Consider the following 14720-nt stretch of genomic DNA (forward strand, 5'->3'; position numbering starts at 1 on the left):
ATATTATTAATTTGCTTTCTTGACTGTGAGAGATTTGTGGTGCAGAGCCTGTCCATTGGTTACAGTAGTCTGTCCATAGAAATATAAAGTGAACCACATCTGTAATGTTAATTTGTAGTAACCATTTTAAAGGAACAAGTGAAGATAATATCAGTAAGACATTTTTACACCAGTGTGTCCAAAATACTATATTAACATATAAACTATAAAAATCATTAATGATACAAATAATGTTTTTTTCTGTCTTTGAAATCTATTGTGTATCTTATCTTACAGTTATGGCACATCTCAAATTTGGACCGGATGCATTTCAAGTCCTCAAAATTATCATGTAGATAGTGCTACTGTATGGGGTAATCCAAGGTTTATAGTATTAGCTAGCACTTTTATGGGTTCATGCATACTAAGTCACTTCAGCTGTGTCTGACTTTTTGTGACACCATGGACTGTAGCTCGCAAAGCTCCTCTGTCAATGCAGATTCTTCAGGCAAGAATACTGGAGTGGGTTGTCATTTCCAGGGAGTAAATATATTTTTCAGTAATTAGAAGGATGTTTCTGGTAAGTGTCATAGTTTAGGTTCCCCGGTAGCAGACTATGAGAAGGATTTGAGTGGGAGGAGTTTATTTTATAAGTGATCCTAGGAAAACATTTGTAGGGAGTGAAGAAGTGAGACAGAGAAGGGAAGGAAGCCAATGAAAACTGTGTTAACAAGTTACTGCTTAGACAACTCGGCTGCTTAGCGTGCTGGGAGACAGAATTGTTCCAACTCACAGACAAGGGCACTGGGACACTTATCTCCCAGCTCCCCATCCATCACCAGTTGAGGGTTGAATCCAGGGGTTTGGACTTGCCTTGACTATGGTCCCAAAGTGCTCCCACAGCTGGAAAAAGGCCCTTCAGCAGAGAGTTGCCGATAAGCAGCAAACTCCTTAGTCCTGGAGCAGAGTCAGAGGACATGAGCTGGAAAGTGACAGCTCCTGCTCCAGCAGGTCCCATAATCTAAGGAGGAAACCTAGTGCCTCAGGAACCCCAGAGATTTGATGAATGGCAACCCACTCCAGTATTCTTGCCTGGAGAATCCCATGGACGGAGGAGCCTGGTGGGCTACAGTCCATGGAGTCGCAAAGAGTCAGACACTGAGCAACTTCACTTCACTTCAGACTCTCTTTTATATCACCATGCTGTTCCCTTATATGTCCCTAACTCCTAGAAGAGTTCATGGCACACAGTAGGTGTTTAATAAATAGTTGTTGAGTGTATGACTTCCCTTTGGGTTCCTGCTTTATTCTTTCTGTCCTCTTCATGTGAATGGGAGGCATGGCTACCAGCAGTTATGGATCATATCCTTATAAGTCCCTAATCAGAAAGGAAAGAGAGGTTTTCTCTTTCTAGTGCCAGCAAAAAAAAAAAAAAAAAAAAAAAAAAAAAAACAAAAAAAAACAACCTAAAAAACAGCCCCACCACTTGTAAACCTGAAAACAGTTAGGTCAGAAAGGTTAGGTAAAAAGGAAAGTATCTAAATCTCTAGTCCCTGGCTCCAGATTCAGTCTTCCCTGTACAAGTCAACACTGGTTTTCATGTCTCATAAATACCATGTTAGTTTATGTCCAGAATTGGATGCTAAGAAGTTTCAAAAGATCTTAGTTTAAAAAAAAAAAAAGACAGCAGAAGCTGAAGGGATTGAATGTATTTGGCAATTTGGAGATGGCTAATTATGGTCCTGAGATAGTTGTGGGGACCAGACAGAACAGTCTGGGGCCGACTGACAAGGAAGTCACTAGACCTCCAACTTTAGCAACCAATTCCTTCATTTTTTAAAGTAGAACTAGTAGCTGAGTGTTTACAGCACTGGAAAAGGTAGGGAATGTAAAAGAGAACTGTAAATCAGGAAAAGTCTGGTACCATACATTGTGGATTGCATTATCCGAGAGAGAGCTAACACCAGAAAGGTAGGTTATTGAAAAATTACAATTTTCAGCTCTAATCACTTTTCTTTTTTGCAACAGAAAATTTCAAACATGCATGAAAAGCAAGAAAATAGTATTATAAATTGTCATCATGCCCATCAATACAAAATTATCAACACCTTGCATTCTTATATGTTTGACTCATAAAAAATGTTTGAATATATTAAGAGTTTCTTTAAAATCAATTTCTCCTCTGGCATTAAGGTATAATTGACAAATATTATATAAATGTAGATGTTCAACCTGATGACTTGATTTACATATACATTGTGAAATATTCATCACAACTGAGAGTCAATTCCTAGGTAGATTGATAAGTCCAGGGTCCCCGAGGAGGAGAAAGGGGTCCAGAGCCCTCAAGAAGAGGAAAGGGGTCTGGGGCTCTCAAGGAGAAAAAGACAAACTTTTTTCCTACATTGCTTTATCGTAGTCAATATAACAATGTAGCTTGCTCCAGGACGTGTTTCTCCTTCTTGAGAACCTTCTGACTAATCCTGTCATCTTCAAATGTATATTGTGGGAGTGGGTCTGGTGAAAGTATATAAGGCCTTGGTAAGACTACTTAGTGGGGGCACTCTCCATCCCCTGCCCCTGTCCCCATTCTGAGGTCTATGTCAGAAGATTTCTCTGTCCCTTTTCATAGTTTAATAAAACTCTGCTACACAAAAACTCTTGAGTGATCAAGCCTGGTTCCTGGTCCCAAAGCTAAATCTTCTACTTTGGAGATCACAAATTCAATACCATTCACCGTAAGCTATCACAACCAAGCCAATCAACATGTCCATCACTTGTACTTTTGCCATTTTCCTTTTTTTATTTTTTTATGTTGAGAACTACTACTCTTTAAGCAAATTAAAAGTACACAGCAATATTATCACATTGCTGTATACTAGTTTTCTAGAACTTACCTTTTCATCTTTCATAACTGAAGCTAAAAGTTGTCATTAATAACACCAATTTTAGCCAAGGTATATGCGAAATTATCAAAGAATAATACGGTGATCTTGTTGTAGGTATATAAATTTTGATCTTTTTTCATTTAGAGTAGAAGGGAAGAGAAACTGTTGAGCTGGTAATTAAACACTTAAGAGTTGGAGCCCAAGATTGTGTTCATTCAGTCCTGCAGTCATTCATTCATTCACACAGCGTATTCTAGGCACTTTTCATACACACTGTCCATCTACCAGTGAGACAACCATGTTGAACCCCAAACTTGGGTCCAAGACCTTGGACAAGTGCTGTCCTTGAGCCTCATCTTTCTTATCTGTACAATAGGGATAATACTTTCTTGAACAGGGAATTGTTAGAGTTGAAAGTGAGGTAAGGTCCCCAGAAATGTGCATATGTATTTTGTGACATATGTCACTGTAACTTATCTAGGTTCTGAACACATGATGAAAGAAATTAGGAGGCAGTTTCTCTCCCCACAGAGTCCCCTTTCTCAATCTAAGAGGGCAGCGAAAAGCTCACAGAGGTTCTCTCACAATGTAACGTGTGAGATGCCACAAGACATCTCATGTGGGCTGTTCATGCCTTCTGCCAGCTTTCTCCAGGCCTTCCCTGCAGCCCATGGGGAGCTTCGGAGCAGCAGAGGAGGGCAGAGCCTGAGCCTCCCCTCTTTGCCTTCTGGGGGAGTGCCTGGGCTCAGTACAGGAGTTTCAGTGGAGTTTGCAGCCAGGTGGAATTCTTGGAGCTGGTTTGTTCGTGCTGTCTGGTCCGCCTACCTTTCTCCATCGAAGAGCCGGGTGGCCTTGCCTCCCACTTGCATGAAGCTCCTGGAAGCTTTGGCCTGACTGCCTCTTGGTCCTGCGTCCCCACACACGGCCCTACTTCTCCCAGAGCCGTGACAGCAGGGCAGAGCCGGTGACCTGCAGGCGACCCCCACCGGAGGTTGTGTAGTTGCGGGAGGCGGAGACCGGGCGGGATGTGGGTGCTCCACCCCCAGAAGCCTGTGGTTCTCCGGGCCCGCCCAGCAGACCCCGAAGGCAGACTGATCTTCAGCATCCACGTGGTCACCTCCAGGAGCAGCGGGAGCCTCACCGAGGTCAGAGCAGCGCTGCGCCTCTCCACGCCCGCAGCAGCCGGCACGATGCTGCCGCTGAACCCGAAGATGAAGTCCAACCCGCTGCAGAAAGCGAACCTCTGCTCGCGCCTGTTCTTCTGGTGAGCGCCCCCCGGCTGTGATACGCGGCAGTCATGGCACCCTCCGCTGCCCGCGCCTTTCGGAAAGGAGTGTGGAGCCTCCCAACCCTGGCTTGTTCCCCTCTGCACCCTGGGAAGGCGGAGCACGACTGGGCAAGGAAGTGGGGAGCAGGGGTGGGGAGGGAACCCCGTGACTTGGTGGCGGAGGTACAGGGTCTCTTTGCCTTGCTGCCGGCAGCCCCTCCAGAGCCAGAGAGCAGGAAGAGGGAAGGCTGCCCAGGGGGAATCACAGCCCAGTGGAAAAATGCCCTGAACACCCTGCGTCTACTCTTACTGGCTTCTCCTGAACTGCTCAGGAATTCCCACTTCTGAATTGAAGCGTCACACCCCCACCCCCTACCCCTGTCCTCAGCCCCAAGCAAGCAGCTTATGAACAGCTTCCTTTATCTAATTAGTGCCCTGGACCGTTGTTGTTCAGTCGTTCAGTCTTGTCCGACTCTTTGCAACCCCGTGGATGGCAGCGCTGCTGGTCTCTGTCCCTCACCGTCTCCAGAGTTTGCCCAAGTTCATGTCCATTGCATCCATGATGTCATCCATATCCTCTGACATTCTCTTCTCTTGCCCTTAATCTTTCCCAGCATCAGGCCCTTTTCCAGTGAGTCATCTGTTTGCATCAGATGACCAAAATACTGCAGTTTCAGTTTCAGCATCAGTCCTTCCAAAGAATATTCAGGGTTGATTTCCTTTAAGATTGACTGGTTTGATCTCCTTGTAGTCCAAGGGACTCTCAGAAGTCTTCTCCAGCACCACAGTTCAAAGGCATCAGTTCTTCAGTGCTCCACCTTCTTTCTTCTTTCAGTAATGTCCCCACCTTTTCCCACATGCCCTGTGTGACCGTGTGTTCCAGCTCCACTGGGTTCCCTCTGCCCCCATGTCTATGACCATGTATTTCTTTCCCTCTCCCTTTCTCCCTGTGTGGCTCTCACTGTATAACCTGGTTCCTAGTTGTGGCAAATTTCACGTGGGTAAAAAAATGAAAGGTTTTTATTTAATGATTAGGAACACTAATCTTGAACACGTTTTGCTTTTGCCTGGGACACACAGTCAGGACTGGAGGATTTATTTGATCAGCCCCTTTCCTTAGTGTGGATATCTCCACTTCCACCTTTGGGGATCACTCTGGGGATAGGGTCCCTGAAGCCTGTGAGGTCTTTTCCAATCTCTAGACTTCGGAGAAGCAGTGCATGGTCTTGATGCAGGTGGTCCTGCCCAGGAATCATTTGGTTCTGAAACCACTGAAGGGTCCTTGAGCCCAGAGGAAACACACAGATGAAAAAAACAGCTCAGAGAGTTGAAGCTCTTAACTAAAGTGTTGCATGTGGTAACTGGGGCCACTGACTATGTGGTCCTAAACCTTTGGGCTTTAATCATATTTGGATGATTACTAGTTGTTTTATTTCTGGACCCTAACCCATTTATATTTCCCAAATTTCTAGTATTTCCTTCCTTTATGGGACACCCTGGGGGATCTCCAGGGATTGGGAGCTCCTATGCTTGTTTTGATGGTGGTGTATTTAGTGTGTGTAGCTTCATCTTTTGGCCATTTGGTGGCCCTAAAGGAAAGAGGGGCCTAGAAGAAGGAATATGGGTATGGTTACTGTAAATAATAATAAAGTAGAAAAAAATTCTCCTTAACTTCACGCAGGGCAAGGAACTTTCCAAACACCTTCTGTTTGTGAAGTTTCAAAGTGTGTGTGCCTGGAAATGGGAAGGTGAGGACTTTTCATTGATTTCGGTAGGCACCCATTTCCAGTTTTCCTGCTGGAGGGAAAGGCACTATTACTGCTTATTTTATACTTGAAGGCACTGAAGCAGAGAGGTTGAGTAAGTTGCTTACCGCCACACAGCCAGTAAGTAATGGAGCAGGATCCCAAGTCAAGCAGTCTGGCTCTGAAGACGGTGTTCCTTGTATATGTAACTGATGTCACCAAATTGGTCTCCCACCTTGTGCTGGGCTCCTAGCCCAGGCTAAGACCCCTTTTCTTGGCTGAAGAGGTTGCTTTTCCACTCAGATTCCCACAGCCAATAACTAAATTGATGGTGAGACTGGAACAGCACAAGTTTTATTCAATGACCAAAGAATGGAGAAGCGAGAGCTTAGTTCACAAATCAAGCTCTCAACCCAATTTGGGTCAAGGTAAAAGCAAGCAAATTGAATCAAGAGAGGGAGTAATATTCATGACTTATCTGAGAACAAGGATGTGGTTTGGACCTGAAACTGAGGAAACACTCATTTTTAGTCCTTGTGTGGTTTGTTGTCATGACTATTGTCAACTGTCATGGCACGGGTGAGTATGCCATTTAGCACACTAATATATTACAGCGAATGCATAAATGAGGCTCAAGGCCTAGGGGAGGTTAGGGTTTTTACCATTTGGGGCCTGAAAGTGGAAGGTAGTTGCACAGTTGTGGCCAACTCTTTGCAATGCCGTGGAATGTAGCCCTCTAGGTTCTCTGTCCGTGGAAATCCCCAGGCAAGAGTACTGCAGTGGGTTGCCATTTCCTCCTCCAATTTTGAGGTTAGTTAGTTCTAACCAGTTTTTATTTTTCTCTATAACTTCCTCTTTTGAGCCTGAGGCTAAGACAGAAGCAGGAAGTGAAAGTGAAAGAGTTAGTCACTCAGTCATATCCAACTCTTCGTGACCCCACGGACTGTAGCCTGCCAGGCTCTTCTCTCCATGGGATTCTCCAGGCAAGAATACTGGAATGGATAGCTAAAATAAATATGATTGTCACCTGGCTGAAGTCCCAATTCTCACACCCAGATAAAGACCAGATAAAACTAATGAGGCAGTTGGGGATACACAGACCAAAAAGCAGGAGGAGAATAATTGTAAGGGGTCCTAAGAATGGCAGAAGCCCAGGAAGCTGAGATTACCCTTTTGATACTGTCCCAGATTTGTTCAGTCAGGGCCCTTCTTATTCTGAGTATTTGATCAAGTGACTTTCTCTTTGAATTTTTATTGGAGTACAGTTGATTTACAATGTTGTGTTAGTTTATGCTCTACAGCAAAGTGAATCTGTTATACATGTACATATACACACTCTTTTTTAGATTCTTTTCCTATGTAGGCCATTACAAAGTATAGAATAGAGTTCTCTGTGCTATGCAGTAGGTCCTTCTTAGTTATCTGTTTTATATATTACAGTGTGTGTATGTCAATCCCAGTGCCCCAATTTGTCCCTCCTCTCACCCCCTGGTTAACCATAGCTTTTTTCCCCCCCCTACTTCTGGGACTCTCAGTCTATTTTTTAAAGAGTTCATTTATAGCCTTTATGTACATTCCACATATAAGCAATATTATATGATATTCATCCTTCTCTGTCTGCTAGCAGTCTTCTCTACCAGTCAGGTTACACTGTCTTCTATTTGACCACTCACATTAACATAGAAACAACAAGAAATAGCTGCAAGGGCATGAATTCCTCCTTGATCAGCCAGCAGGTAATCAGGAACTATGCAGTGGTTGAGTGTCATATGGACCAGCGGCCCAGTGAAGATTTCATATTTCTAAAGTTACAGCTGGGTTCTTTAGTTGCCCAGGCCAATGTTCCAGTGCCCTTTTTGCTTTTGTTTTTGTTTTTAGTAGCTTTGGCTTTATAAATTGCTTCTCGTGCTAGGCTCACCAAGGATGCTACAGGGGCGACAACTCCTTCCATTACCAGTCTAGTCCAGCTCCCTCCTGACTAGATGAATGGCTCCATTTAGATGGGAGGTGGGGTGAGTGTAATTAAAATCTGAATGTGACCTAGATTGGGGTGTGTACCTCTTATAGCCCAGTAGCCACTAGTAGAGTTTTCTTGGAGACAGTTAATGACCCAATGTGGGTGGTCCTTGCCCCCAGGGGCCTCGAGGACCCTCAGGGGCTCAACTGTGTTTGGGTTTTCTTGAGTCATGTTTAGACTGATGCTGGCGCCCTTCCATCCAGCATATTGCCTCCACAGACCAGACCCCCTCAGGTCTGGTATGATCCTGTTCCCAGAGCCCTTGTGCATGGCCTGTATCTAGAGTTAGTCATGTCTGGAGGTGGAGGGCTCATTGGAAATATTGGTTGGGTCCAAAGCAAATAGGGATTTGACTAACACATACCCCTTTGCTGGGATGGGGTGGCAATGAGGGTAATTGATGTCCCTGAGCAGAAGCCTGGGCATGAAGGGGTTGAACTGTAGTTTGGTGATGTTCTCCACTGTTAGTGGAGTTCCTGAAAGTATCAGTTCAGTTCAGTCGCTCAGTCGTGTCCGACTCTTTGCAACCCCATGAATTGCAGCACATCAGTATTTATTCCGCAACTGAGGCTGAAGGTGGCAGACCCCACAGTCAGTAAAATTTCAGCCCTTATGAAAGTCTTGTGTTACATTTGAAAAGAAATTAATCGGCCAGGAAGTGATAATGAAACGTGAAACCTGAGTTCTGTTCACAGAGCCTAAGAATGAATTCCGGGGAACTCGCAAACACAGAGGCAAAGTTTTATTTTAGAACATAGAGATACAAAGTCCTCAGCATAGACTCTAAGAGGGGGTGAAAGGACCCCAAAAGGTGAGGATAATAGCAGTTTTATATCTTTTCTAGATTGATCTGTACATTTTTGGTTGATTCATGACTTAATGTAAATATCACAATGTCCAGTTTGTTGATTTTATGGCTTTCTTGGAACCCCAGTTTCTCAGTTTCTCTAGACATTGCAACGCCATCCCTTGACCCTTTCTCAAGATCCCAGACCATTATTTAGGGACCAAATGTATGTTTTAAGTGTTAATGGGCTTCTTGGAGGTTTCTCTTGATAAACTGGACAGCAGTTAATAATTGTCTTGTCCTGGGTCTGAATGTTTTATGACCTTCCAGACCAGGAAGGGATTCCTCTGAATGCCTGGAAATTGGAGCAAAGAGTGAGATGCTTACTTGAGAAGAGAAAATTTGACATTAAAAAAGGAATTAAAAATTGAAATTTAAAAAATCTTACACTGTCTAGCAATTTCTGCCTCAATTATAGGGAGGACTATAAGAAAAATCAATGTATTCATTTTATTTGGAAAGATGTTGCTTATCTTTAGGACATCTTCAGATGGTCGGGGTCAGAAAGAGGCTCATGTGAGGGGACTCTGACAGGGCTGTAAGGAGGTCAGGGTCCAGAGCCTGTTGGACTCAGGGCGGTGTATTGTAACGTGATTCCCTGTAAATTTTCCTTTGTGTTATTAGCTGAACTAAGGAGGTCTTGAGACCACAAGGTTGCATCTTATGTGAATGTGACTGAGGCATTCTTGAGTCTGGTGGTCTTCCCTGGTGGCTCAGTGGTAAAGAATCCATCTGCCAGTGCAGGAGACACAGGTTCGATCCCTGAGCCAAGAAGATCCCCTGGAGAATGAAATGGCAACCCATTCCAGTATCCTTGACTGGGAAATCCCATGGACAGAGGAGCTTGGAGGGCTGCAGTCCATGGGGTCACAAAACCAGTCAGACACGACTTAGCCACCAAAAAACAACAGCAAAATCCTTGAGTCTGACAGTTCAGAAAATTTAAGTGCTTTGTAGTACAGGAACCTATCTATAGCCTTATCCACAAAGGCCATTCAGCTCTATTCTGTGCTCCTGAACCAAGGTAACATTATTTTGATTTCTAAATGTATTTTTCTTAATAATTAAAGTAGATGTACAATGTATGTTCAGTAGACCACAAACAGGGTATTTTAGTTCAGTTATATTCTGTGTAAGCCAGAGTGACTTATCGACACCCTGATATATGTGTTTTCCTGTGGTCATGTATGGATGTGAGAGTTCGACTTTGAAGAAGGCTGAGTGCCAAAGAATTGATGCTTTTGAACTGTGGTGTTGGAGAAGACTCTTGAGAGTCCCTTGGACTGCAAGGAGATGCAACCAGTCCATTCTGAAGGAGATCATCCCTGGGATTTCTTTGGAAGGAATGATGCTAAAGCTGAAACTCCAGTACTTTGGCCACCTCATGCGAAGAGTTGACTCATTGGAAAAGACTCTGATGCTGGGAGGGATTGGGAGCAAGAGGAGAAGGGGACGACAGAGGATAAGATGGCTTGATGGCATCACTGACTCGATGGACGTGAGTCTGAGTGAACTCTGGGAGTTGGTGATGGACAGGGAGGCCTGGCGTGCTGCGATTCATGGGGTCGCAAAGAGTCAGACACGACTGAGCGACTGATCTGATGTGATCTGATCTGAAGCATATGTCTAATTTTCTCCCTATATCTTTGTATAGTTAAAATATAGACTTTTTTTTTAAACAATGTCCATGAACGTAGGATTCTAATTAAAGAAATGCAATTTGAATATATGTCACTCTCCTTTTAATGTTTAACAGGTGGCTAAACCCCTTGTTTAAAATTGGTCACAAACGGAAACTGGAAAAAGATGACATGTACCCGGTGCTTCCAGAAGATCGCTCCCAGCACCTTGGAGAAGAGCTGCAAGGGTGAGCACAGGCATCAGGGAGTACGGTTAGAAGAGTGAGAATTTCTCCATGGGGCTAAAGGCTTGTGGGGAGGGGCCTTTGCCTTCCTCTAGGGTCTTCTGAGCCTCTTTCCCTGACACTGAAGCCTCAGCCCTTCATGCTGACCCTGGGCTCAGCCCACTTTGGAGGTTGGGGGAGCCTGTGTTCCCTGTGTGAGTGGATGTGGAGGGAGCCCACAGCCATGGCCCTGGAGACCTAGCTCTGTCCCCAGAGGTGGGGTCCCTGGAGGACAGTGTCTGTCCTTCCGGGCTGCTCATGACCTGTGAATTCAGCAAAGCTTAGCAGGAACTTGTTTGTAGAATCTGGGACGTTTCTCTGAAGACCTGGTCTGGTGCTTTTCCTGGTGCTTCAGTGTCTGCACTGCTCATCTTTCGGGAGCCCTGCGAGCAGTTAGCCAGCATCTATGGGGAGCCACAGAGAGCCCTGTAGTGAAGGCTTGTCTCTGCTCTGTCCCTCCCCTGTTTTCCTGCGGCAGGGCTGTTCCTCACTGTGCTTTGCCTCTCTTCGCAGGTACTGGGATCAGGAAGTGTTGAGAGCCCAGAAAGATGCACGGGAGCCTTCTTTAATGAAAGCGATCATAAAGTGTTATGGGAAATCCTACTTAGTTTTGGGAATGTTAACATGTCTTGAGGTAAAAGCTTTTCCATACAGTGCATTGATTTTGAGTATATGTGGGTCAGTCCTGAGATGGATGGACTGAGGCGGGGAGAGGGCAGGGATTTAAGGTCTGAGGGTAAATCTCATCTAGGAATCATGATGTAGATCAGCAGTTGTATTTATCTTTAGAATAGACAGATTCGTAAAGGGCTTGACCTCTGGAGATTACTATTTTTCTCTTAACTGATTAAAACATGGTGTAATGGAAGGATAGCAGCACTGGAAAGATATTTTATGCCATGTTAGGATGTTTTTGGTGCTCAATATAAATATTGAGTGATCCTTGACCAAAAGAGGATCTTACAACCTCAGGGAATATGTGTCCTGTGGTTTGGAGGAAGTAAACTTCAGAGAACAGCCATCAGGAGATGGCAACAAACGTAACAGATTCCAAAACAAAGGCCAGAAGCAGAGTTTTAGTAAAGCATTTGGACAGTAATTTGAAGTATAGGATTTATGTGGCAACAGCAGACCTATGTTCAACAACATGGAACTGAACATTATTTATCATACAAAATTAAAAGCACATTGTATTTCCCTCTTGACCACTTGCCCAGTCCATCTCTTTGAGAGAGACAAGCTTCATCTAAATTATTTCACCTGATTGATGACTGTCATTTATAATTTTATTGCTACTTCTGTCTTGGGTATTCCTTTGGACAAGGTGTATGGATTCATTACATATTCTAATGTATTGTCTGTAGATTGTAAGATAAAGTGAAACATGTACTGAGGATACTTTTAAGTTGACCTGTCTTTATACTTAGAAATGTCTCTTAATAGTAGGCTTCCCTGGAGGAGAGTTCTGGCAAAACGTGGTCCACTGGAGAAGGGAATGGCAAACCACTTCAGTATTCTTGCATTGAGAACCCCATTAAAAGTATGAAAAGGGAAAAAGATAGGACACTGAAAGATGAACTCCTCAGGTCAGTAGGTGCCCAATATGCTACTGGAGATTGGTGGAGAAATAACTCCAGAAAGAATGAAGAGACGGAGCCAAAGCAAAAACAGCACCCAGTTGTGGATGTGACTCATGATGGAAGTAAAGTACGATGCTATAAAGAACAATATTGCATAGGAACTTGGAATGTTAGGTCCATGAATCAAGGAAAATTGGAAGTGGTCAAACAGGAGATGGCAAGAGTGAACATCGACATTTTAGGAATCAGCAAACTCAAATGGACTGGAATGGGTGAACTTAACTCAGATGACCATTATATCTACTACTGTGGGCAGGAATCCGTTAGAAGAAATGGAGTAGCCATCACAGTCAACAAAAGATCCCGAAATGCAGTACTTGGGTGCAATCTCAAAAATGACAGAATGATCTCTGTTTGTTTCCCAGGCAAACCATTGAATATCACAGTAATCCAAGCCTATGCCCCGACCAGTAATGCCAAAGAAGCTGAAGTTAAATGGTTCTATGAAGACCTACAAGACCTTCTAGAACTAACACTCAAAAAAGATGTCCTTTTCATTATAGGGGACTGGAATGCAAAAATAGGAAGTCAAGAGTACCTGGGGTAACAGGAAAATTTGGCCTTGGAATACAGAATGAAGCAGGGCAAAGGCTAATAGAGTTTTGCCAAGAGAACACACTGGTCATAGCAGACACCCTCTTCCAACAACACAAGAGAAGACTCTACACATGGATACCACCAGATGGTCCATATGAAATCAAATTGATTATATTCTCTGCTACTAAAGATGGAGAAGCTGTATACCGTCAGCAAAAGAAGACCAGGAGCTGACTGTGGCTCAAATCATGAAGTCCTTATTGCCAAATTCAGTCTTAAATTGAAGAAAGTAGGGAAAACCACTAAACCATTCAGGTATGACTTAAATCAGATCCCTTATGATTATACAGTAGACATGAGAAATAGATTCAAGGGACTAGAACTGATAGACAGAGTGCCTGAGGAACTATGGATGGGGGTTTGTGACACTGTACAAGAGGCAGGGACCAAGACCATCCTCAAGAAAAAGAAATGTAAGAAGGCAAAATGGTTGTCTGAGGAGGCTTACAAATAGTTGTGAAGAGAAGAGAAGAGAAGCTAAAGGCAAAGGAGAAAAGGAAAGATATACCCATTTGAATGCAGAGTTCCGAAGAATAGCAAGGAAAGATAAGAAAGCGTTCCTCAGTGATCAATGCAAAGAAAGAGATGAAAGCAATAGAATGGGAAAGACTAGAGATCTCGTCAAGAAAATCAGAGATACCAGCGGAACATTTCCTACAAAGATGGGCACAATAAAGGACAGAAATGGTATGGACCTAACAGAAGCAGAAGATATTAAGAAGAGGTTGCAAGGATACATAGAAGAACTATACAAAACAGATCTTCATGACCCAGATAATCACAGTGGTGTGATCACTCACCTAGAGCCAGACATCCTGGAAGGTGAAGTCAAGTGGGCCTTAGGAAGCATCACTATGAACAAAGCTAGTGGAGGTGGTGGAATTCCAGTTGAGCTATTTCAAAACCTGAAAGATGATGCTTTGAAAGTGCTGCACTCAATATGCAAGCAAATTTGGAAAACTCAGCAGTGGCCACAGGACTGGAAAAGGTCAGTTTTCATTCCAATCCCAAAGAGAAGCAAAACCAAAGAATGCTCAAACTGCCACACAATTGCACTCATCTCACATGCTAGTAAAATAATGCTCAAAATTCTCCAAGCCATGCTTCAATAGTACATGAGCCAAAATCACTGCAGATGGTGACTGCAGTCATGAAATTAAAAGATGCTTGCTCCTTGGAAAAACAGTTATGACCAACCTAGACAGCATATAAAAAAGCAGAGACATTACTTTGGCAACAAAGGTCCGTCTAGTCAAAGCTATGGTTTTTCCAGTAGTCATGTATGGATGAGACAGTTGGACTATCAAGAAAGCTGAGCACCAAAGAATTGATACTTTTGAACTGTGGTGTTGGAGAAGACTCTTGAGAGTCCTTTGGACTGCAAGGAGATGCAACCAGTCCACCCTAAAGGAAATCAGTCTTGAATATTCATTGGAACTGATGCTAAAGCTGAAACTCCAATCCTTTGTGCACCTGATTTGAAGAACTGAGTCATTGGAAAAGACCCTGATGCTGGGAAAGATTGAAGGTGGGAGGAGATGGGGATGACAGCAGATGAGATGGCTGGATGACATTACGGATTCAATGGACATTAGTTTGAGTAAACTCCGGGAGTTGGTGATGGAAAGGGAGGCCCAGAATGGTGCAGTCCATGGGGTCACAAAGAGTCTGACATGACTGAGTGACTGAACTGAACTGAACTTCCTGGTGCTCAGAAGAATAAGCCTGCAGTGCAGGAGACCCTTGTTTGATCCCTGCATCAGGAAGATACCCTGGAGAAGAAAATGGCAACCCACTCCAGTATTCTTTCCTGAAGAATTCTATGAACAGAGGAGCC

At 43.8% G+C, this 14720-nt stretch overlaps 1 protein-coding gene across 6 annotated transcripts in view; it reads left to right on the forward strand.

The window, feature by feature from the left end:
* Positions 1 to 3547: 3547 nt before the first annotated feature.
* Positions 3548 to 14720, forward strand: part of LOC102392665 (ATP-binding cassette sub-family C member 4) — a 428577-nt gene continuing 417404 nt past the window's right edge. For 3 of the 6 annotated variants that reach the window (XM_045162436.1, XM_045162437.1, XR_006639859.1), the window contains exons 1-3: positions 3551 to 4131; positions 10500 to 10610; positions 11160 to 11280. In XM_045162436.1, coding sequence (XP_045018371.1) covers positions 3893 to 4131; positions 10500 to 10610; positions 11160 to 11280 — 471 coding nt within the window. In that variant the 5' untranslated portion in view covers positions 3551 to 3892. Of the gene's footprint in view, positions 4132 to 10499; positions 10611 to 11159; positions 11281 to 14720 lie in introns of all 6 variants that reach the window. The other 3 variants (XM_045162433.1, XM_045162432.1, XM_045162435.1) reach the window with 3 other exon arrangements.

This window comes from Bubalus bubalis, chromosome 13, assembly GCF_019923935.1.
Source record: "Bubalus bubalis isolate 160015118507 breed Murrah chromosome 13, NDDB_SH_1, whole genome shotgun sequence".
Lineage (NCBI taxonomy): Eukaryota > Metazoa > Chordata > Mammalia > Artiodactyla > Bovidae > Bubalus > Bubalus bubalis.